The 24,177-nt window shown below is 35.6% G+C and overlaps 1 protein-coding gene across 1 annotated transcript; it reads right to left on the bottom strand.

The window, feature by feature from the left end:
- Positions 1-3,009: 3,009 nt before the first annotated feature.
- Positions 3,010-3,942, bottom strand: LOC308431120 (olfactory receptor 8G50-like; the record flags this gene model as incomplete). The annotated part of the gene is made up of 1 exon (XM_080930484.1): positions 3,010-3,942. The coding sequence occupies one exon, from the start codon at positions 3,940-3,942 to the stop codon at positions 3,010-3,012; it is 933 nt and encodes a 310-aa protein (XP_080786610.1).
- Positions 3,943-24,177: the final 20,235 nt, after the last annotated feature.

The raw sequence follows: 24,177 nt of genomic DNA, 5'->3' as shown, positions 1-24,177 counted from the left end.
AGCGCCTCCGTACAATCAGGCTGCAGGCATGCCTATACAACACTTTCTTAGTAAGGGACTTTATGGGATGGCTACTCCATTGTAGAAGGTACTCTCTCCAGGTTGATATTTCTGGGTTCTATAAGAAAATAAACTGAGAAAACCATACAAACAAGATAGTAAGCAGTATTCATGGCTCTGTATCAGCTCCTGCCTGTAGTTCCTTCCCTGTTTGAGTTCCTGTCTTGGCTGCTTTCAGTGATGAATTATGATGTGGATGTGTAAGTGAAATAAACCCATTTCTTTGCAAGATACTTTTGATCATGGTGTTTCATCACTGCAGTGGAAACCCTAATCTCAGAGAGGAATGACAAATTGACCAACACACAAAAACACACATACAGAAAAGCTAAGGTGGGTCCTCAGCATTCTGATGTAGTGGCATCAAATATAAAATAACTCAGAGCCCCATATGATTATTAGATATTCTGAGGATAGCATTTTCAAGTCTCTGTAGACATAGGGTTCTTTAGGAACAATTGTTCTATTTTATTATGACCACCTGTAGTTTTCTCTAACAATCCCTGATAACAAAGAAAATTGTCTTTGGTGAGAATTAGTGGCTAAACTTATCTGTGGCTAGAAGAATACATTTTAGAATCCAGTCTGGAATTGTGTTTGGCTGTGGATTAAACTGCATTGTGCTTTTAAATACACACTGGACAGGTTAGAAATTGAATTCATTAACTTATTCTGTTCTGTTCTCCAATAGTGACTCCAGATACAGCATTGATTTGATTCCTATGGTTACTCACCAGAAATAAATAAAAACTGAAGTAGTTCCTGAGTTGAGAAACATTGCCTGGTAATGATTGACCATCCAGCTGTCTATCTTTATTCATTCTTTTTCTTCTTTTGCAGTAGCTCTTCTTCAGGATTTTTAGTATCTCTTGTTTGTGGTCGAGTTCTTTTTTTAACTTATAGATATGCTAATGTTTAATTATTTTATTATTTGTCAGTCCTCAGTATTATCAAGGATAGTTCAAACATGTATCTTTTTTAACATTTATATATTCAATGAATAAAAATATACTTGATAATAAAATGTACAGTTTTTCCCTATGTACTGTTGTGTCAGGAAATGTTTGTGAGCCTCCAAACGACCACCAAGGAGCCAAATTTGGTGAAATTACAGTAGGGTCTTTTTATTCAAGCTTGAGCTTGGACCACACCACTCTCTCAGAAACAGAATGGGAGGTGTCCCTGAGCCACGTTAAAGGCAAGCATTTATAGAGGCAAGAAGGGGGTATCTAGCCTGGAACACATCTGATTGCAATGGGGGCTTGATGGCCTTTAATGTGATTTCCTGTTGCTGGGAGCCAAAACATAATCTTGACTTTGCTTTCCTCCAGATTGGTGGTTGTTAGAAAGTGACGTGTTGTGGGTAGGCTTGTAACATGGAAGTCAGATTTGTTGGTGATCAACAAAGAAACTGGTGATAAACACAGATCTTAGAGGTTTGCCTGAAAACTGTTGCTATGTATTAGCCTGTTAGTTAATTTGAGTTCAACCTTAGGTTAAGTTCTCAATGAAGGAGTCTGAATCCAGAAGATTTGGTCTCTTGGTACCCACAAATATAAAAAGTTATTAGGTGCTATTTTGTTCCTATAGCAGAAAAAATACAACTTACATATGCATAAACCTTGCAAAGCAGATTCAAGCAATAAAGATCAACATTCATATTTACAAGTTTTACATGAACATATATACACATATAACAAAATATATATGTCCATATGGGTGTGGAAAAACATATAGGTTGAACTTTGTATTATAAAATAATCAGTAGTGAAGATAGGACATTATAAACACAGAAAAAGTCTTGACCTCCAAAGATTTGGTTTCACAGGATGAGTTAAGGTGACATTGCATTTTGATTCCCAGGGAATGGGTTTTAAGCTGATAACAAGATCTGAAATGTTTTGCACCTGTGATCAGAGAGATAATGTTTCTGACCTGAGATAATCTGATCCAAATAATTATGATGTGCAAATTCATTCCTGTGTTTCTGTGCAGAATATAACATATAGGGCAGGTGAAATATCATGCTAGCAAGAGAAGTCTCTGTGTTTTTCTGTTTTTAATTCTATTAATTATTTGATAATTTCATATGTGTATTCTGATCACCTTTATCCCATTACCAGATCTTATCCCAGATCTTCCTTCCCCATTTCATACTCACCCAAGTTTGTGTTCTGTTTAAAAAACAAAAACACCGAGTCTCATTTGAATGGTCGATGAAGTTTTAGGTGTACTGCCACTCACTGAAGGTTGTTAGAGACACAAGTGCTCACAGCCTTAAAGAAACCTAACTCTTCCTCTCCCAACAGATATCTATTACCAATAACTCTGGAGACAGTGCCAGGACATTTGAATGTCATGCCACTTCATGCTGTGATTTTGCCTGGCTCGAGCTCGTGCAGATCTTCTGCACGATGTCCCAAGTGCTGTGAGTTTGTATGTCCATCTTCCCTATTGTTTCTGGCAAACAATATATTCACCCACCACTTCTGGCTCTTACAGACTTCCTTCCTTCTATTCTGCAAAGATTCCCTGGAAAAGGCATGGATGCTAGGAAGAAGAATCATTCACGAATTTAAGATAGTGAAGACAGAACGTGGTTACATAAGAAGAGAAGGCAGAATAATAGAGAAGGACATCTTAAATGGGTTGGGAGATAAGAGGGTAAATGAGGGACTATGGGGAGAAACAATTCCTATCAAAGACTTTATGAAAAAAATTGTTTGAAAAACTGATGATAAAGAACTTGCTAAAATAATCATATGCAAATTGTTTTCTTAACACTGTTGTATTCTATATTTTGAAGCCCAGAGAAAGCAGAAATTAAAGTAATCTACCATTTGAAGTATACACAAAATAAAAAGAAAATAGCATGGCCTAGGATAACATGAGAAGTTATTCTAGAGGGAAACAAAAACACCAATGAAATTGTGGGACAGAAAAATATCTTTATGAGAATCTTTTTTCATTCAATTTCATTAGAGCAACCTTGACATCCTTATTTCTTAGGCTGTAGATCAAGGGGTTCAGCATGGGTACAACAATGGTATAAAATACAGAGGACACTTTCCCTTGGTCCATGGAGCTGACTGAAGATGGCTGCAGGTACATAAATGAAGCAGACCCAAAGAAGACAGCAACAGCTGATATGTGTGAGCTGCAGGTGCTGAAGGCTTTGGACCTGCCTTCAGTGGATTTAATCCGGAGGATGCTGGCAAGGATGAAGATGTAAGAGCTCAGGATACTCAGTGTTGGTAAAAGGATATTGAAAGCACTAAAACATAGAACAACTACTTCATTGATAAAAGTAGGGGAGCAAGAAAGCTCCAATAATGGGAAAAGATCACAGAAGTAATGATTTATTACATCAACTTTACAGAAATAAACTCTTAACATGCACAGTGTGTGAGCCGTGGCACCAATAAAACCCATACTATAAACCCCAAATATCATCCAGGCACAGACTTGATAGGACATCATAGCATTATATAGCAGGGGGTTACAGATGGCAACATAGCGGTCATAGGCCATTGCTGCCAGCATGTGACACTCTGATATAACAAAAACCAGAAAGAAATAGAGCTGAGTCATACATTCGGGGTAGGAAATGATGTTCTTCACTGTCACAAAGTTCACCAGCATTTTGGGGGTAATGACAGTGGAATGGCAGAGGTCAATGAAGGACAGGCTGCTGAGGAAGAAGTACATGGGGGTGTGCAGGTTGGAGCTGAGCAGAATCAGAGTGATCATGCCCAGGTTCCCCACCATCGTTACCGCATAGATTCCAAGAAAAAGGAGGAAAAGAGGCAGCTGCAGTTCTGGTCTGTTCGTTAATCCAGCAAGGATAAATTCAGTCACAATAGAGTGGTTTCCTGCTAACATTTCCTCTGGTAATTTCCTGTAGGAAAGGAAGAAAAGATTAGACAGGTATCTCCTGTCCTATCACATACTGCGGTGTAAAATCAGGTCAAGTAGTTTCAGTCATGTGTATTTAATTTGGTGGCTACTCTATCTATCATCAGTCAAGACAATAGAGGTACAAAATATAATACTTGGAAGTAGGTAAATTTAAAATAGATCTATTCTTATTCATGCTTTACACTAAGAAAATACATTAGTGTTCATCTCATAAACAACCAAAGAGACAACTGATAGTTTTAATGAAAATTTCCAAGGACTTTTCAAGTATAATTTTTAATTATCTCAATATATAGTCAATATCCAGAAGAATTGATTTCCCATGTCACAATCATAGTAACATACACATAATTGCACATAGAACACAAATACACACATAACCAATTGTGATAATGGCTAAAAGACTTTCCACAAGTAGAAAGAACTTATATACTGTGCATGCTTATTTTACATAACAATAGAAAGAAAGTCATCTTAATTGGACAGTAAGGAATATAATCATCTTTACAAAAAAAGGAGTTGCTCTTCTTAGACACAACATTTTAAGAAGCTGGAAGGAACCCAGATGTCCTTCAGAAGACGAATGGATACAAAAATTGTGGTACATATACACAATGGAATACTACTCAGCCACCAGAAACAATGACTTAACCAAATTCTTAAGAAAATGGCTGCATCTAGAGAAGATCATCCTGAGTGAGATAACCCAGTCACAAAAGAACAGACATAATATGCAGTCACTGATAGTGGGATGCTAATCCCAGAGGCTTGCACTCCCCCAGAAACAACTCACAGACTGTATGAAGTCCAAGAAATAAAGAAAACAAAAAATATACATATATTCACAAAACAAGAAGACTTTGACTATTTCCATGTTGTGTTTTGTTTTGCATGTACTTTACGCTTATTGCAACTAGTACGTTTTCAATGCATACTGTCAAGCCCTTGAAAAAAATCAAGTACTGACTAAAAAACATATTCACATGGTTTTATGTAAAATTTATTTTAATGTCTGAAAAAACAGTACTGACAAAAATGTATAATTTTAAGCAAAAAATGTTTAAAATCTTTACATTTATCTTTGTTTTGCAAAATAAAGTCGTTTAAAAAAAAGAAATCTCTAAGAAAGTATTATTAGAATTTATTCAAGATTATTACAACTGTGGAACCTAAACTCAGTAGTAAAACTAACGAACCTTAAAATTCATCTGCAATATTATGAAAATAATTTATTCAAAAGAAATAAATTAAATGAAAGAAATAAAAATTATTTCACTTGTAAACATAAGCATGGTTTGACCAAAAAGCTTTGCATAAATGGAAGGATATGCAAAGACCTTACAGGTTTATGACTCAGAAGATTCAATATTGTGCAAAAAGTCAATGTTTCCTAAACTGATGTAAAATTTTAGTTCATGCTTATAAAAAAATCTCACTTCTTTCCCTGGCATGTAATGATCATAAAACTGACAAACATGTAAGGGGCATGGTGTAATAAGAAGAAATGTGAACAACATAAAGAATTTTTATTTTATCTTATTTATTTATTCACATGCACACACACACACACACACACACACACACACACACACACACACACACACTTGGAGTCAGCGTTTAGTTATGTAAACTATGCTGATTGGTAACCCACTCAGTATGTCAGGCTTCCATCCCAACTTAATAGATCCACCTGGCTCTGCCTCTTGGATTAACAGTCATATCACCACAGCTGGTCAAGGGGAGGTTTTGAGCTTTCTTGTTTGAAAACTTATTGTTTGAAAACTTATTGTTTCAAAATTGTCATAATATAGACACACAGAAAATTGAAGAAAATTGGCAATTTAGAAAGTTACATGTATTAATAATTAAACAATTTTACATCTTTCAAAATAATTCAATATAGAAGAGGTTTAACCATGAAATTGTTGATTGTTTCTCGAATAAAAATATGAGAACCTGAAACTATGATGGAAAAATGTAAACTAGACTAGGAGAAGGTAGAAAAACAAATTATGTTTTAAGAACTGTCATCTGTAATTTGAGAAGACCAAACTCAGATTGGAAAATATATTTTAAAGTATCTCTTAGAAGATTGCTACTAGACACAATAAGTCTTACATCTTAGCAATAAATAATCTAACCAGAATTAGCCAGAGAATTGAGTACTGATTCTTTGATTGGAGAGAAAAAATTACCACTATGCACCTGAAATATATCAATTATTGTTAATTTTTAACAAACAATTTAATTAAAAATGAGGGCATGGAACGAAACAGAAAATTGTCAAAAAAGAGATGCAAATGGCTGAAAAATATTTATTTATTTTCAATCCTCCTTTACTACCAGGTAAATATACATTAAAGCTACTTTAAGATACCATGTTACCCTAGAGGCAATGGCTAATATCAAAACACAAACAAAAGAAAAATGTCAAACAAATGCTGCCTAGTATGTGGAAAAGGTGAATCACTTATTTCCTGATTCTTGGAAAGCAGACACTGTGAAAATCATGGTAGAAATTCCTTTAAAAACTTTCCAGTGGCATGGTGGTGATGGTGGCAGCCAGCTCCAGCATTTGGGAGGCAGAGGCAAGTGGATTTCTGAGTATGAGGCCAGACTGATCTACAGAGTGAGTTTCAGGATAGCAAGGACTACACAAAGCAACCTTATCAGTCAATCCATCAATCAATGTATAGATAAATAAATAAATGAATAAATAGCCACCATACCCAGGTTTGTATATATAAAGCCTAATGATTTTTTCTAATTCTACCATGGATCTGTTGTTCTGGGTGGTGGACCAAAACCAAGATTGAATGTGAAGCTTCTCAGCTTCCAGTTTGATTGCTAGTTTTGACTGTATATTAGTTTATTGAGTTGTATAGCCTTTGAATCTGATTAATTTGGGTGTTTGATACTTTTATTTCCAAATAAAACTATTTGAATATATATCAATATTATATTTTGGTGTAATAAAATAAGAAAAACCTAAAATTAGAAATTCCATATAATACAAGTATATATAATTTTGAGGCATATTCCCCAATGACTGTATATTGTACCACAAAAATATTTGCTCCTCTGTTTATTGCTGTTCTATTCTCAATCACAATCACCAGTAAAACAAACAAAACAAAACAAAAACAAAAGCATAACATAGGTGTTATGATAAGGATATGGAGAATAATGGAACAAGAAGGATTATGCAGGGTGGGAATAGGAGGGCAGGACAGAGAGGAGAATATGAGGAGGAATGACCAACAGAAAGACATTTGTAAAAGTCATAGCAAAAGCTACTACTGCAGAAACCTCCTAAAATATGTACGCACACATATGTAAGAGTAATTTAAGTACAGTTACTACATAATGGATAGGGAAATGTACACCTAGACACCACAGTCTATCAGATATAAAGCCCAGTAATAGGAATTTGTTAGATATTTTGGAGTTGTTGATCACCTGGATACTTTAGATCCCTAAACTTTATGATATTGCTATTCATTACTACCCAGAACATTATAGTAAGACCGTATTCCTGGAAAAACTGCATCCTTGAGTCATGGAATATAGAAAAATATAGCAATGTAATCACAAATCTTACTCAGCTGTAAATCCTTCAAGCTTCGACAATGGCAGATCTGTGGAGATATGTTCACTGGTTCAATACAGGGGCCCGAAATCTATGATGAGACAAGGCACAGTTTTCCAGGAATAACCTGCTATTATTATTCTGTCAAATAGATTAAGAGAATATTAAACTGACTTACAATTTTATCCATATATTCATTCACCTCTTAGCCCTTATTAGACTTTTTTTCAGTAGATGGTGATTTAAACTGACTAATACACAGAGAATGAGAGAATGCAGCATGCCCACGTCTAAATGGGACATCTACATTCTTCCTTCAAAGGCACAAGTACATTTGTGGGAACAGAAGCAAAAAGCCTATATTTGTCAGAGGTAGTGCATGCACACAGTGGAACTGTTTTCTATATACAACAGACTAGCGCACAGGTGAACTCACAGTTGTATAAGCACACAGAGTGATTATACATAATCAGGCTAGACAAAATCCAGTCATGAAAGAGGGAGCTGGTCGGGAACTCCTAGCCCTAGAGAGACTGGCAACACTATATAAACTTGCAATTTTCTTTAAAAGTAAACATGGCTATTCATAAAAACATATATATATATATATATATATATATATATGTGTGTGTGTGTGTGTGTGTGTGTATGCAACATCATTGCGATTGAGTAGGTTATATTTAGGAGTATATAAACATATACATATATGCATATAACATCCATTAAAAATAGAAGATAAACATTTTAAAGAGAGTAGGAAGGATGTCTGGGAGGTTTAGGAAGAAGGAAAGACAAGGAAGAAATGGTATTACTATATCATAATTTAAAAAACAAAAAGTAATAAAACCAAGTCAAGAGCAGGTATGTGCGCCAGTGGTAGAGTGTTTGCATGCTATGTACAAGGTCCTGTGTTTAATTATAGCACTACAGATAAGTGAAATAAAATAAAAATCTAAATGACATAAATTAAATAAATAAATAAAGTGTGCAGAACTGAACATAGAATTTAGTTTTCACATTCACAGCTCCTTCCTTTCTCTTCTCACTTCCCACTCTAATCCCCGGGAAGACTTGGACAAGTCACCATTTTTCCTATGTTTTATGCTCCTAGCTGCAAATGTGAGATATTGTTTCCAAAATGGTCTAATACACCATCCATGGAGCTTTGGAAGAATACCCCTATGGGTAGACCTGGAACCCAGTGTTTTCAGTTCTGGGTGTTGGGTGGTTTTAAGTGGTCTAGGTAATCCTGGAAAGCCAGGGCATCCTAGAAATTCAGCCCTATGTCTGCAGCACTAACCTTCTCCAGTTATAACAGGCAATAGTTTCATTTTTAATCTCATTTTTTTCACTGGGAAACTGTTTAGTTAATAAATCAAAATGTGATTCACCTGGAAAAAAAAGAACAAAGTCAGATCACCATACATCATTGGTGGAATCATGAAATAGAAAACGTTTCAGAAAACAATTAGGTAAGTCTCTTTAATTAGCCATCTCCTTTTTAAAAATTGAACAACTTTATTTTAAAAAACAAAGATAAATGTACAGATTTTAAGCATTTTTCATAAAAGTATACGAATACATTTTTGTCAGTACTTGATTTTTTTTAAAGATTTGATAGTATGCATTAAAATCTTACTAGTTACAATTAATTAGCCATCTCCTATAGAGGGCAATAGTCCTATTTTGGGCCATCTCTATTACCAAAACTAATTTAGAATATTGAATAGTTGATACAGTTAACTCAAAATAAAAACAGACTTGCTGATCCCAAATTGGAGAGTTTAAAAATTAGCAACTGTGTTGGGATTATATTCATCTCATCATTTTACCTCAGTCAAAGAGTCTGAACTTCCTGTCGATATGAATGTTAGGAGTCCTACACAGCTCATGTATTGTGAATTTTATTTCTTATGAAAGGTTGTCAAGATATGAGACTCTTAAATGACAATATTAGTCTAATACAGTAATGGTATTAGGAAAATAAATTTGTTATCATATGTGAATAACTAACATAAGTATGGATTCAGAATGTTGTATATCCTCCAACATGTTTTTTCTTCATCCTTTATTTTTCAATGTTACATAATGCAATGAGTTGGCACTCATATTGTATAGACCTTGAACTTGGATATTCAAGTTCAGTAAATTTGTTATCATTATTGAGCATCTAATCTGTAGCATTTATTTATGGATATATAACTCAAAGATACATATTCTTCCCTACTTTGACTCTTCTTGCTGAGAAACTGATTTATCCATCCCCTGCCTCTCACAAGGCTACAAGGTTACATTAGTAATTGGGTTCCATCACAGTAACTCTGTTGTCATTTGCCTAGTCATTGTGACTTTGGCACTTGTTACAGGAGTCTGACCCACTCTGTATGACCAATTTCCCCCACAGTCTGAGTCTTATACATTATTTAACATCCTACTGATTTACCATTCTTTGTACCACACTGGTGGTGGTATCCAATATTCTAGTGGAGAAGTCAAATAACATTCCCTGTGTAACAGTTTTCTTAACACCTCTTGGATTTATCTTGGAGATGAATAGAAGTATAAGAAAAATACAAAAATGGCTTAAAGGGAGAATATCAGTTTCTTAAAAGTATTCTTAAAGTATAATTGATACACTTTGATCTATATGTATTTAATCAATTAAAATTTGATCATTTTGGAAACACACAAACACCAATGATGCTGCAAACATAGTTAATACATCTTCCAATAAACATTTTATCATATTGTGATGCTTGACTGATTGATTCACCAAGATTATTAATATGAAATACCCTGCTTTGAGTTTATAATTTCATAGTGTTACTGTAGGTACTATACAATGTTGAACATTTTGCAACATAACTTATTTTAAGTGTAGTAATGACTAATAAACACTGAACATATCTATCCACCCTGTCTTTTGCAACTCCATCCTCTGAAAGTAATTACTGCATTCTCTGCTTCAGTGAGTTATGGTTACTTTATATAAATAGAGTCATTCAGCATTTTTCCTCTATTGACTGGCTTATTTCACTTAGCATAGTATCTTGCAAATTTAGTCATGTTTTTGGACATGCAAATGGATATGCATGAGTGTATTCATTTTAATGTACAAACATGTGGATTCACAAATCCTAAAATATACTAATGAGTAAAAATAATTTATTAGAAGAAATGATGTAGCCAAAATGAGGGAGGTGATGGGTACATATGAACAACAACTACTGAACTGTGTTTAGTTTCAGAATATATTTAATGATAGGGATATAAGTTATAATTCTCCACTGTTACTGAAGTATATCTGAAATCAGCTTATATGTAGTAAACATGTAATTAGTAAAAAAAAAAAAAAAAAAGAAAAAAGAAATACCTAACACTGTGTTTATCATGTTTAAGAAGAGTACTGCAGTCTTTGAAATTCATTCTGTGTTAACATCAAAATATCTCAGCACTAAATACACCTGCAAGAATTCACTAGCTCCAAAACAGGATGCAGCTGATATTAAGAAACTCACATTGTGTCTTGAGAACAGAATTCATGAAGATCCTGAAAATTCTGGGTATGAGGAGGTATTACAACACATTGAATTCAAATACTCACTTTCTCTCTACTTGGAAACTTGATGAACTTTAGAGCAATGAATCCTCTCAGTGAAAAGCTGCTTCAGGTTGATGCCATGGAAAGTCTACAATTAACATCCTCTGACTTTTCTTTTACTTATGAGACAAAAATGAAAAACTTAAAATCTATGTAGCTCAAATAACCATCGCAAACCCATTGTTGCGGTCCTCCTAACAACTTCCTAGGGCACTTGCAAGAGTGACCTTACTTTTACAGAGACTTTTAAAACATAAGAGCTGTCATAAAAATATGTAGAGGGAAGCTCCTTTGAAATTTTCTGCCCTTTGGGGTGAGCTAACAGATAAGAGTAATTAAGATTTTCTGTCTTGCTTTTGTATGCTAAACTGATCCCTTGGGTACAAATCTTCATGTTTTGAAATTATAGCAATAATTATCTTAAGGGCTAGAAAGTAAGCACAGAAGACATCATTATATGAATATTTTCTATCTATCTATCTACCTTTCTCTCTCTCTCTCTCTCTCTCTCTCTCTCTCTCTCTCTCTCTCTCTCTCTCTCTGTACTTACTTATCTACCATCTATCTATCAATGTATCTTTGTGTGTGTGTGTGTGTGTGTGTGTGTGTGTGTGAGTAGGTATGATATAAAAGTCACATTACACATAATTTGTATTTTCTCCTGTCTACTTTCTCCTTCACTCTGCAGTTCCTGGAGTCAAATTCAGGCTATTGGTCTTAACAGCAGCCATTTTTTTCCTTTATCTCTTCTCTTTTCTTTTTTACTTTTCTTTTCTTCTTACACTCATGATTTTATTTCCCTCCTGTTCCACCCTCCTCCTGCTCCACATCCCATACTTCCTACTTGACCCCCCTTATCCATGAGGATATCCCCACTCCACCCACCCTGCCATACCTCTAAACTACCTGGGGCCTCCTGTCTCTTGAAGGTTTAGTGCATCTTCTATGATTGAACCCAACGCAAGAGTCCTCTGCTGTATAGGTGTTGGTGAACTCATATCAGCTGGTATAGGCTGCCTGGTTAGTGATCCAGTGTTTGAGAGATCTCAGGGGTCCGGGTTAATTGAGATTTATGGTCCTCTTATAGGGTTGCCCTCCTCCTGAGCTTACTCCAGCTTTTCCCTAATTCAACCTCAGGAGTCAGCAGCTTCTGTTGGGTGGGTGGGTGAAAGTATCTGCATCTGACTCAGCTGTTTGTTGGGTCTTTCAGAGGCAGTCATGATAGGTCCATTTTTGTGAGTGCTCCATAGCCCCAGTAATGGTGTCGGACCTTTGGGCCTCCCTTTGAGCTGGAATCTGTTTGGAGTCTTTCCCAGGACCTTTTTTTTTTTCTTCAGACCCTTCTTCATTTCCATCCCTGAAGATTTTATAGACAAGAAAAATTATGGGTCAGAGTTTTGACTGTGGGATAGCACACCCTGTGTTTCTGCTTGAGGTGGGCTCTACAAGTTTCCTCTCCTCGCTGTAAGGCATTATATCTAGGGTTCCGACCCAATTTGGGTCCTGAGGGTCACTTAACTCCCAGGTCTCTGGTACATTCTGGAGTGTCCTCTCAACATCATATCTCCTGAGGTCACCTGTTTCCATTCTTTCTGCTAGCCCTCAGGGCTTCAGTCCATTTCCCCTACCCAATACCAGATTATTTTCTCCTCCCCCATTCCCTTTCTTTTCTAGTTCCCTCCCTTTCTTACCCTTGTGGTTGCTTTCTTCTCTGTCCCAAGTGGGACTGAGGCATCCTCACTTGGACCCTTCAGCTTGTTGACCTTTTTGAATTCTATGAACTGTATATTGGTATTGTTTTTTGTTTGTTGGTTTCGGTTTTGGTTTTGGTTAATATCCACATATTAGTGAGTATATACCATGTATGTCCTTTTGGGTCTGAGTTACCTCTCTTAAGATGATATTTTCTAGTGTCATTTGCCTGCAAAACTCAGGATGTCCTTTTATATAATGGCTGAGCACTATTGCACTGTGTAAATTAACCACATTTTATGTATCCATTCTTTTGTGGTAGGACATCTGGGTTTCTTTTAGCTCTTGCTTTCATGAAGAAAGCCACGATGAACATAGTGGAACATGTGCTCCCAGGGAATGGTGGATTTTTTTTTTTTTTTTTTTTTTTTTTTTTGGTTTTTGGTATATTTCCAAGAGTTGTATGGCTGGATTTTTAGATAGATCTATTTCTAATATTCTGAGGAATATCAAAGTTCATTCTCAGAATATTTGTACAAGTTTGCAATCCCACCAACAAGGGAGGAGTGTTCCTCTTTCTCTGCATCCTCGTCAACATGTGTTGTCACTTTAAGTTTTGACTTTAGCCATTCTGATTGGTATAAGGTAGAATCTTGGGATTGTTCTGATTTGTATTTCTCTGATCACTAAGGAATTTGAGCATGTCTTTAGGTGCTTCTCCACCATTCCAAATTCATATGTTGTGTAGTGGATCCTCTGCTATGTCTCAAGATATAGCATCTTCCATGGGGCAGATAGTTATCAGTCTGTCACAGCAGAAAGGGACAGGTGTTAAGGGAATGGCAGACATTTTAAACCACTAAGCTATTATCTTGGTGTGAAAAGGTGTTTGTGACAATGCTTCCCACCTGAAAACAATCTAAAATGTTTGAAACCGTAGTGTCATTTTTTTCTGTTTGTTAAAGGTTTGAATAAACAAATAATAATTTCTTATTGTTATTAAAGTTTGCCCTTTTTACATTCCCTTTTCATTTTTCATTGACAATTTGATATGTAATATTAATAAGGAGCTGAGGGTGAATATGTCTTATGCAACTTTGGAACTGTGTAGAGATGAAAGAATTAAATACAAAATTAAATATGCAATCACTTGAGTCAATAAAATTGTTTATAGATTGGCTTCTGCTGAGGGTTTTGGAGGGTATTCTGGTACACTGTTGACAAAGACATACGATTAATAAATAAATAATAGGGAGGTTCAGAGTTTAAACCTTGTTTTTTGAATTGAAAAGTTTTATATATATACTATATATGTATCTATATCTATATATCTATATATCTATATCTATATCTATCTATCTATCTATCTATCTATCTATCTATCTATATATATATATATATATATATATATATACATCCTAGTTTAGATAATTAGAAGCAATGGTACCAAAGTAGCAAGGAGCATACCCAACTACTATGGGTGTACTGAGTATGTAATAATATTTTCCATAAAACATCTAGAAGGACTTTGAGAAAAATTTAATGGTGGGTAATAGTAAGGGCCCAAGCATGATAGAAAGGTGTTTCTCATAGCTAAGGAGAAAATACAATCAGCAAAAAAGGAAAAAATACTCTTAGGGAAATAGAAATAAAAATATAAACAATATCCATGCATCTATATAGATTTAAATGGGTGACAACAATTAATTAATAATATTTACTGACAAACAATACAAAAGAATTACACAATATTCATTTAAGCTTGTTCTCTCCAATAATTGACATATAATAGCCTATACTATAAAGATGTTTGTATATAATCATCAAGGGAAATATGCCTTCCAGGAAGTTACCTTAACAGTGAGGGCTAACTAAGAAACAACTAGTTTACTCTGATCTGTGCTGGTTACCCTGACTATAGTCACATTGTATTATTAGGTATCTACTCATCGCATTTACTTCTATGCTGTTCACCACTCAGCCACTACTGGAAACCAAGGTCCACAACTGTATATAGCTGCTACCCACCTGCTCCTTTTACTATTCACCCAATTTCATTTCTTTCATAAATCATCCATGCTCTTAAGTTCCACCACCACCTCTACCACATCATAACAACTTATTATGTGTACAGCCCCCAACTCCATAAAAAATAACCCTAACATTAAACTACCTAAAAAATCAATGAGCACATGAAGTTTCAGGATGCTCCATCATCGTCATAGAATTCATAACCAAACCCAAGTAGCATACCACCCAAAGGAATTAAAACTACGAAGAAACCTAAAAACAAACCCCTAAAACCTATGGCAACTAAACAACCCAAAGCCCAAACAATAATTAAACCTGGTTTCCCCATAAATCAGCGAAGGCTTTTATTGCAAATACTAAGTATCCCATTCAAATGATAAAGATAAGATAAACATCACTACTCATTATTTCCCCCCAAGCATTTAACTATTACTAAGGACATGAAAAATCATTGCCAGAATATAACATAACTATAAAATTATTAATGACAAGTATCTGAATAAAACAACCATTATTCAAATTATCAAACACACTTTTATTGACCTACTATCTCCATCTCATATTTTAACATGATGAAAACTTTAGTTTCTCTGCCCAAGGCCAGACCCGGCCTAGTTTCAACAGGACTGGCAGTCTGCCCAAAAGTTGCTGAGTGCCCAGAAGAGCCCTAGTAGAGTTCTCACTCCTGAGCCCAGGGGCCAGTCTACTCTCGCTCTCAACTGACTATCCCAGAGAGGATACCTTGAACTCTTAGGGCCCAGGTAGTAGTGCTGCCTGGGAACAGAAACTTCCAGCCTAAGGACAGAGCAGACCAAGTTGCATCAGGACCCATCAGAACTCACAGCCTGCCCAGAAAGCTGAAAAAACAGAAGCAAAAAACATGGGCCCACAGACCCATAGGAGAGAAAGCTCTAGTCAGAGACAATAAGATTACCTATTAGCACCAAAACAACATGGCAAGAGGCAAATGTAAGAATCTAAGAAATAGAAACCTTGACAACTTGTCAACATCAGAACCCAGTTCTCCCACCACAGCAAATAGTGGATATCCGCATGCACCAGAAAAACAAGATTTAGACTTAAAATCATACATCATGATAATGATGGATATCCTTGAGAAGTACATAAATAACACACTTAAAGAAGTAGAAAAAAGCCAGGAGAACACTTGTAAAGAAGTTGAAGCCCTTAAAGAGGAAACACACACACACACACACACACACACACACACACACACACACAACTAACAAAAAAAATCACTCGAAAAGCTAAAGCAAAGCATAATCAAACAGGTGAAGGAACCAAAAACAGAAATAGAAACAATGAAGAAATTACAAAAGGAGACAACTCTGAAGTTAGAAAACCTAGGAAAGACATCTGGAGGCATAGACTCAAGCATTACCAGCTGTATACAAGACATGGAGGGGAGAATCTCAGGAGCAAAAGATACCATAGAAATCATTGACACAGCAGTCAGAGAAAATGCAAATATCAAAAAGCTTCTAACCAAAAACATCTAGGAAATCCAGGACACAATGAAAAGACCAAACCTAATGGTAATAGGTGTAGAAGAGAGCAAAGACTCTCAACTAAAAGACCCAGTAAATGTCTAAAACAAAATTATAAAAGAAAATTCACTAACCTAAAGAAAGAGATGATTAAAATCATAAAAGAAGCCTACAGAACCCAAAAGAGATTGGACCAGAAATGAAATTCTTTCTGACATATAATCGTCAAAACAACAATGTTCTAAAAAAAGATAGAATACTAAAATCAGTAAGGGAAAAAGGACAGGTAACATATACAGGCAGACCGATCAGAATTACACCAGAATTTTCAGCAGAGACTATGAAAGCTAGAAGATCCTTGACTGACATTATATGACCCCATGAGAATACCAATGCCAGCCCAAGTTACTATATCCAGCAAAACTCTCAATTACCATAGAGGGAGAAACCAAGATATTACAGGACAAAACCAAATTTACACAATACCTGTCCACAAATCCAGTCCTACAAAGGATAAGAGATAAAAAAACTCCTCCACAAAGAGGGAAACTTTACCACAGGGAAAGAAAGAAATTAATCTTCTGGCAACATATCACAAAGAAGAAAAGTACACAAACATAATTCTACCTATAACAACAAAGATATTAAGAAACAACAATAACTATTCCTTAATATCCTTTAACATCAATCGACTCCATTCCCCAATAAAACAACATAGATTATCAGACTGGATAAGTAAACAGGATAGAGCATTCTGATGCATACATGGTGCTCATCTCAGCAACAAAGACAGGCAATACCTCAGAGTCAAAGGCTGGAAAAATTTTTTCAAGCAAATGGTTCCACAAAACAAGCTGGAATATCCATCCCAATATAGAATAAAATATATTTTCAACCAAAAGTTATCAAAAAATAAAGGAAGAATACTTTTTACTCATAAAAATTCTCAATCCTGAGCATCTATGCTCCCAAAAGAAGGGCACCCACATTCATAAAAGAAACTCTACTAAAGCTCAAAGTGTATATTGCACCACATACAATAATAGTGGGTGACAGAACACCCCACTCTCATTAATGGACAGATTGTGGAAGCAAAAACTGAACAGAAAAACAGTGAAACTAACAGAAGTTATGAACCAAGCTGAACTAGCAGACATCTATAGAATACTTCATTCTAAAACAAAAAAATATACCTTCTGAGCACCTCACAGCACCTACTTAAAAATTGATCAAATAGTCACAAAACAGGCATCCAGAGTTATAAGAATATCGAAATAACCGCATGCATCCTATCAGATTACCATGTACTAAGTCTGTTCTTTATTAACAGCAAAAACAGCAGAAAGCACATATACACATGGAGGCTGAACAATGTGCTAGTCAATGATAGTGTGGTAAAGAAAGAAATAAACAAAGAAATAAAAGATGTTTAGAATTTAACAAAAATGAAGGAAAAACATACCCAAACTTATAGAATACAATAAAAGTAGTGCTAGGAGGAAGACTCATAGCTCTGACCTTCTCCAAAAAAAAAAAAAAAAAAAAAAAAAGAACTTGGAAAGAACATACACTAACAGCTTGCCTCCACCCTTGAAAGCTCTAGAACATAAAACGCAGATACACCCAAGAGGAAATAATCAAATCAGAACTGAGATCAACCAAATAGAAACAAAAGAACTATAGAAAGAATCAACAAAACCAAGAGCTTGTTCTTTGAGAAAATCAACAAGATCAATAAACCCTAAACAGACTAACTAGAGAGTATCCACATTGGAAAACAACAACAACAACAACAACAACAACAAAAAACAAAACAATAATGAAATGGGAGACATAACAACAGAAACTGAGAAAATTCAAGAAATTATCAGGTTCTACTAAAAAAGCCTATACTCAACAAAACTGGAAAATCTAGTGGAAATGGACTATTTTTCTAGACAGATGCCAGGCACCAAAGTTAAAATAGAATCAGATAAACAAGCTTAACAGCCCCATGACTTCTAAAGAAATTGAAGCCGTCATTAAAAGCCTCCTAATCAAGGGGGAAAAAAAAGACCTGATGGCTTTAGTGCAGAATTCTATCAGACATTCATAGAAGACTTAATAAATACCAATAACTCTCTAAACTAGTCCACAAATAGAAACAGAGAGACTACTACCCAACTTATTCTTTGAAGCCAGAATTATGCTCATTCCTAAACCACACAAAGACCCTACAAAGAAGGACAGCTTTAGACCAATTTCCCTCATGAACATTGATGCAAAAATACTCAATAAAATTCATGCAAACTGAATCCCAGAACACATAAAAATGATCATTCACAATGATCAAGTGGGTTTCATCCCAGGGATGCAAGAATGGTTCAATATACAAAAATTTTTCAGCATAATCAAATACATAAACAAACTCAAAAGAATAATAATAAAAAACATAATCTTCTCTTTAGATGCTGAGAATGCACTTGACAAAATTCAACACCCCTTCAAGTTAAAAGTCTTGGAAATATCAGGAATTTAAGGCTCATACAGCATGCAATATAGAGCAAACCAGTAGGCAACCTCAAACTAAAAGATGAGAAATTTGAAGCAAACCCACTAAAACCAGTGACTAAACAAGGCTGCCCACTCTCCCCTACATATTCAATATAGTACTAGAAGTACCAGCCAAAGCAATCAGACAGCAAAATAGAGGTCAAAGGGATATAAATTGGAAAGGAAGAAATCAAAACAAAATATCACCATTTGCAGATGATATTATGAGAGTATACTTAAATTTCCACCAGCAATCTTTTCATCTTATAAACACCTTCAGGAAATAAAATTATAAATATTTATTATAAAATTATTTTAGAATTAATATAAAATTTGGATATAAAATTAACTCAATCAAATCAGTATCCTTCCTTTAGTCAAAAGATAAACAGGCTAAGAAAGAAATGTGAGTATTTACACATTTCACAAAAGTCACAAAGAATATAAAACACATTGGGGTGACCATAAACAAGCAAGTGAAAGACCTGTATGATAAGAACTTCAAGTCTCTGAAGAAGAAAATTTAAGAAGATCTCAAAAGTTGTAAGATTCCCCCATGCTCATGGATTAGAAGAATCAACATAGTAAAATTGCCTATATTGCTTAAGGAAATCCAGAGATTCACTGCAATCCACATCAGAATTCTAACTCAATTCTTCATAGAGTTAGAAAGAGCAATTTGCAATTTCATTTGGAATGATAAAAAGAACAGGATAGCAAAACCTATTCTCAACAATTAAAAAAAACTTCTGGGGACATCACCACCCCAACCTCAAGTTATATTACAGATCAGTTGTGGTCCTGGAAAGAACAGAAACCCAAGGTCCATACCTAAACATAATAAAAGCAATATACAGCAAAACAACAGCCAACATCAAATTTAATGGTGGGAAACTTGAAGCAATCCCACTAAAATCAGAAACTAAACTGGACAAGGTTGCCCACTCTCCCCCTACCTATTCAACATAGTACTGGAAGTCCTGGCTAGAGCAATTAGACAGCAAAAGGAAATCAAAGGGATACAAATCAGAAAGGAAGAAGTAAAAACATCACTCTTTGCAGATGACATGATAGTGTACTTAAGTTACCCCACTAATTCCACCAGAGAACTCCTACAGCTGATAAACAAGTTCAGCAAAGTGACTGGATATAAAATTAACTCAAACAAATCAGTAGCCTCCCTATACTCAAATAACAAACATGTGGAGAAAGAAATTAGGGAAAAGATACCCTTCACAATAGTCACAAAAACTATGAAATACCTAGGTGTGACTCTAACTAAGCAAGTGAAGGACCTGTATGATAAGAACTTCAACCTGTAAAGAAGGAACTCGAGGAATATCTCATAAAATGGAAAGATCTCCCATGCTCATGGATTGGAATTCCAGCCCAGTTCTTCAATGAGTTTCTTATCTCCTTGTACAAAGCTCAAATGTAAGTGGATCAAAGATCTCCACATTAAACCAGATACACTGAAACTATTAGATGAGAAAGTAGAACATATAGGCACGAGAGAAAATTTTCTGAACAAAACACCAATGACTAAAGCTCTAAGGTCAAAGATGAACAAATGGGACTTAATGAGATTGCAAAGTTTCTGTAAGGCTAAGGATATTGTCAACAAAACAAAATGAAGCCAACAGAATGGGAAAAGATCTTTACCAACTCCACATCAGATAGAGGCCTAATATCCAAGATATACAAAGAATTCAAAAAGCTAGACACCAGAGAATCAAACAACCCTATTAAAAAATGGGGTACAGAGCTAAAAAAAAACATTCTCAGTTGAGGAATGTGGAATAGCCAAGAAACATCTAAGGAAGTTCTCTACATCCTTAGCCATCAGGGAAATGCAAATCAAAACAACCCTGAGATTCTACCTCACACCAGTCAGATTGGCCAAGATCCAAAACTCAGATGACAGCAGATGCTGGCGAGGTTGCGGAGAAAGAGGAACACTTCTCCACTGTTGGTGGGGTTGTAAACTGATACAACCACTCTGGAAATCAGTCTGGTGATTTCTCAGAAAATTGGACATAGTACTACCTTTAGATCCAGCTATTCTACTTCTGGGCATATACCCCAGAGACACTCCAATATACAAGAAAAATACATGTACCACAATATTCATAGCAGCTCTATTTATAATAGCCAGAAGCTGGAAAGAACCCAGATGTCCTTCAGTAGATGAATGGATACAAAAGTTGTGGTACATTTACACAATGGAGTACTACTCAGCTATCAAAAACAATGACTTAACCAAATTCTTAAGAAAATGGTTGCATCTAGAGAATATCATCCTGAGTGAGATAACTCAGTCACAAAAGAACAGACGTAATATGCAGTCACTGATAGTGGGATGCTAACCCCAGAGGCTTGGACTGCCCCAGAAACAACTCACAGACTATGTGAAGTTCAAGAAAAAAAGAAAAGAAAACAAAACAAAGTAACAAAAAAAAACAACAAAAAACAAACAAACAAAAAAAACATTATGCTTAATCCTTACACACCAAGAAAATGTTGACTAATTTCGGGTTACATCCTGTTTTACATGTACTTTTTGCTCATTGTAACTAGTAAGACCTTAATGCAGAGTATCAAACCTTAAAAAAAAAAAAAAAAAAAAAAGCCAAGCACTGACAAATATGCAAAAATGTTTAAATTTTTTTCCTTTATCTTTGTTTTTTAAAATAAAGTTTTTTTAAAAAAGTGCACAGTACTGGTACAGAGACAGGCAGATAGATAGATCAATGGAATAGAATCGAAAACCCAGAAATGAACCCACACATCTATGGTCACTTGATATTTGACAAAGGCGCTAAAATCTTTTAATAGAAAAAGGACAGCCTCTTGAACAAATGTTGCAGGTTTAACTGGAAGTCCACATGAAGAAGAGTGCATATTGATCCTTTCTTATGTCCTTGTACAAAGCTCAAGTTCAAGTGGATCAAAGACCTCTACATAATACCAGGTACACTGAAACTAAGAGAACAGAAAGTATGAAAAGATTTAGAACAACACACATGCACAGGGAAATATTTTCTGAAAAGAACACCAATGGCTTATACTCTAAGATCAAGAATTGACAATGGGACGTTATGAAATTGCAAAATTTCTGTATGGTAAAGGACACTGTCAAAAGGACAAACCAGCAATCCACAGTTTGGGAAAAGATCTTTACCAATCCTACATCTGGTAGGGGGGGGGGTAATATTCATTACATACAAAGAATTCAAGAAGTTAAACTCTAAGGAATCAAATAATCCAATTAAAAAACGGTGTACAGAGTGAAACAAAGAATTCTCAGCTGAGGAATATCAAATGGCTGAGAATCACCTAAAATTTTTCAACATTCCTCGTCATCAGGGAAATGCAAATCAAAACCACCCTAAGATGCTACCTCACACAAGTAAGAATGGCTAAGACCAAAACTTCAGGTGACAGCAGATCAACTGGCTAGGATGTAGAGAAAGAGGAACACTCTTCCACTGTTGGTGGGATTGTAAACTGGTACAACCACTCTTGAAACCAATCTGGAGGTTCCTCAGAATATTGGTCATACCTGAGGACCCAGCTATACCACTCCTGGACATACACTCCCTAAAAAGACCCAACATCTAACAAGGACACATGCTCCAGCACCTTCATAGCAGCCTTATTTCTAATAGTCAGAAGCTGGAAAGAACCTTCAACAGAGGAATGGATTGAGAAATTCTGGTACATATACACAATGGATTACTACTCAGGTATGAAAATCAATGACTTCATGACATTCCTAGGCAAATGGATGGAACTTGACTCTATCATCATGAGTGAGGTAACCCAGTCACAAATGAACACTCATGGTATATACTCACTGATAAGCAGATACTAGCTCCAAAAGCTTGGAATACCAAAGAAACAATTCATAGAACCTATGAAGCTCAAAGAGAAAGAAGGCCAGATGGAGGATGCCTAAGTTTTTCTTAGAAGGGAGAAATAACATTCATGGTAAGAAATAATGGGACAAATAGAAAAGTAGGGATTGGAGGAAAGATCATCCTGAAACTGACTCATCTGTGAATCCATCCCACATGCAGCCACTTAAACCAAGTACTACTGCTGATGCCAAGTAGTACTTACTGGCAGAAACATCATGTGGATGCCTCCTCAGAGGCTTTTCTAGAATCATACTGATACAGAGGAGGATGCTTGCAGCTAACCATTAGACTGAACATGGGGACCCCAATGAAGGAGCTAAAGCAAGGACTGAAGGAGCTGAAAGGGTCTGCAACCCCATGGGAAGAACAAAATTATCAAATAACCAAACCCACCACAGCTCCCAGGAACTAAAACACCAACCAAGAGTTCACATAAAGAGACCCATGGCCCCAGGTGCATATGCAGCAGTGCATAGCATTCTCTGGCATCAATGGGAAGAGAGGCCTTTGTTCAATGCAAGGCTTATATTCCCAGTGTAGTGGATGCAATTGTGCTGGAGTGGGAGAGGGTTGCTGGGAGAGGGAGCACCTTCATGGAGGTGATGGGAGAGGGAGGAGGTTGGAATTGGGGGAAGTGGATAATATCTGAAATATAAATTCAGAGAATACCAAGAACAAAAAAAAAAAAAAAAAGAAAACTTTTGTTTTTTTAGGTATTTGCCCAACCCTACAAATCATCACTGACCTACTCCTGGGAACATGTGATAATGTGACACATTAACTGGACCCTTCTATCCGTATTTGCCATGTTTTACTCAGACTAATTTACCTATTCAGGAGAAGAGTATAAGCTTTCATGCTACATAATCCATACATTAACTGTATCTACATTTTATGATGTGGAATTTCCTCTTCCCCAGAAAAAAAAAAAAAAAAAAAAAAAAACAAAAAACAAAAACAGAACATTGCTTTGTTTCATGGGGATTAATTTTTGGATCACATGCCACCATGTTGATTTTAGTATTAATATAGTCTTCCAAAGAGATAACAATAATATCTCTGGATTGCTATTACTCTCAAAACCATCACAAAGAATCCAACAATGTTCTCATAGATCCTGAGATGTCAGAAAAAGCCAATTTCAATGTGAGAACTAAGAAAACATATATAAGAATAAGTTGGCTTTTTTTTATCAGGAAGAGTTCACTCAATGCCCTTATAGACTCATGATTTGAGATTTTAATTTTCAACTGATATCTCATTTGAAAAGTTTTAGAAATGTTTTAAGGTCAAGCCTAGCTGGAAAAATGCTTGCATATTAGGTAT

Source organism: Micromys minutus (assembly GCF_963924665.1).
Source record: "Micromys minutus genome assembly, chromosome: 16".
Lineage (NCBI taxonomy): Eukaryota > Metazoa > Chordata > Mammalia > Rodentia > Muridae > Micromys > Micromys minutus.
The sequence above is the reverse complement of the archived record's forward strand: the minus strand, read 5'-3'. Positions and strand labels throughout refer to the sequence as shown.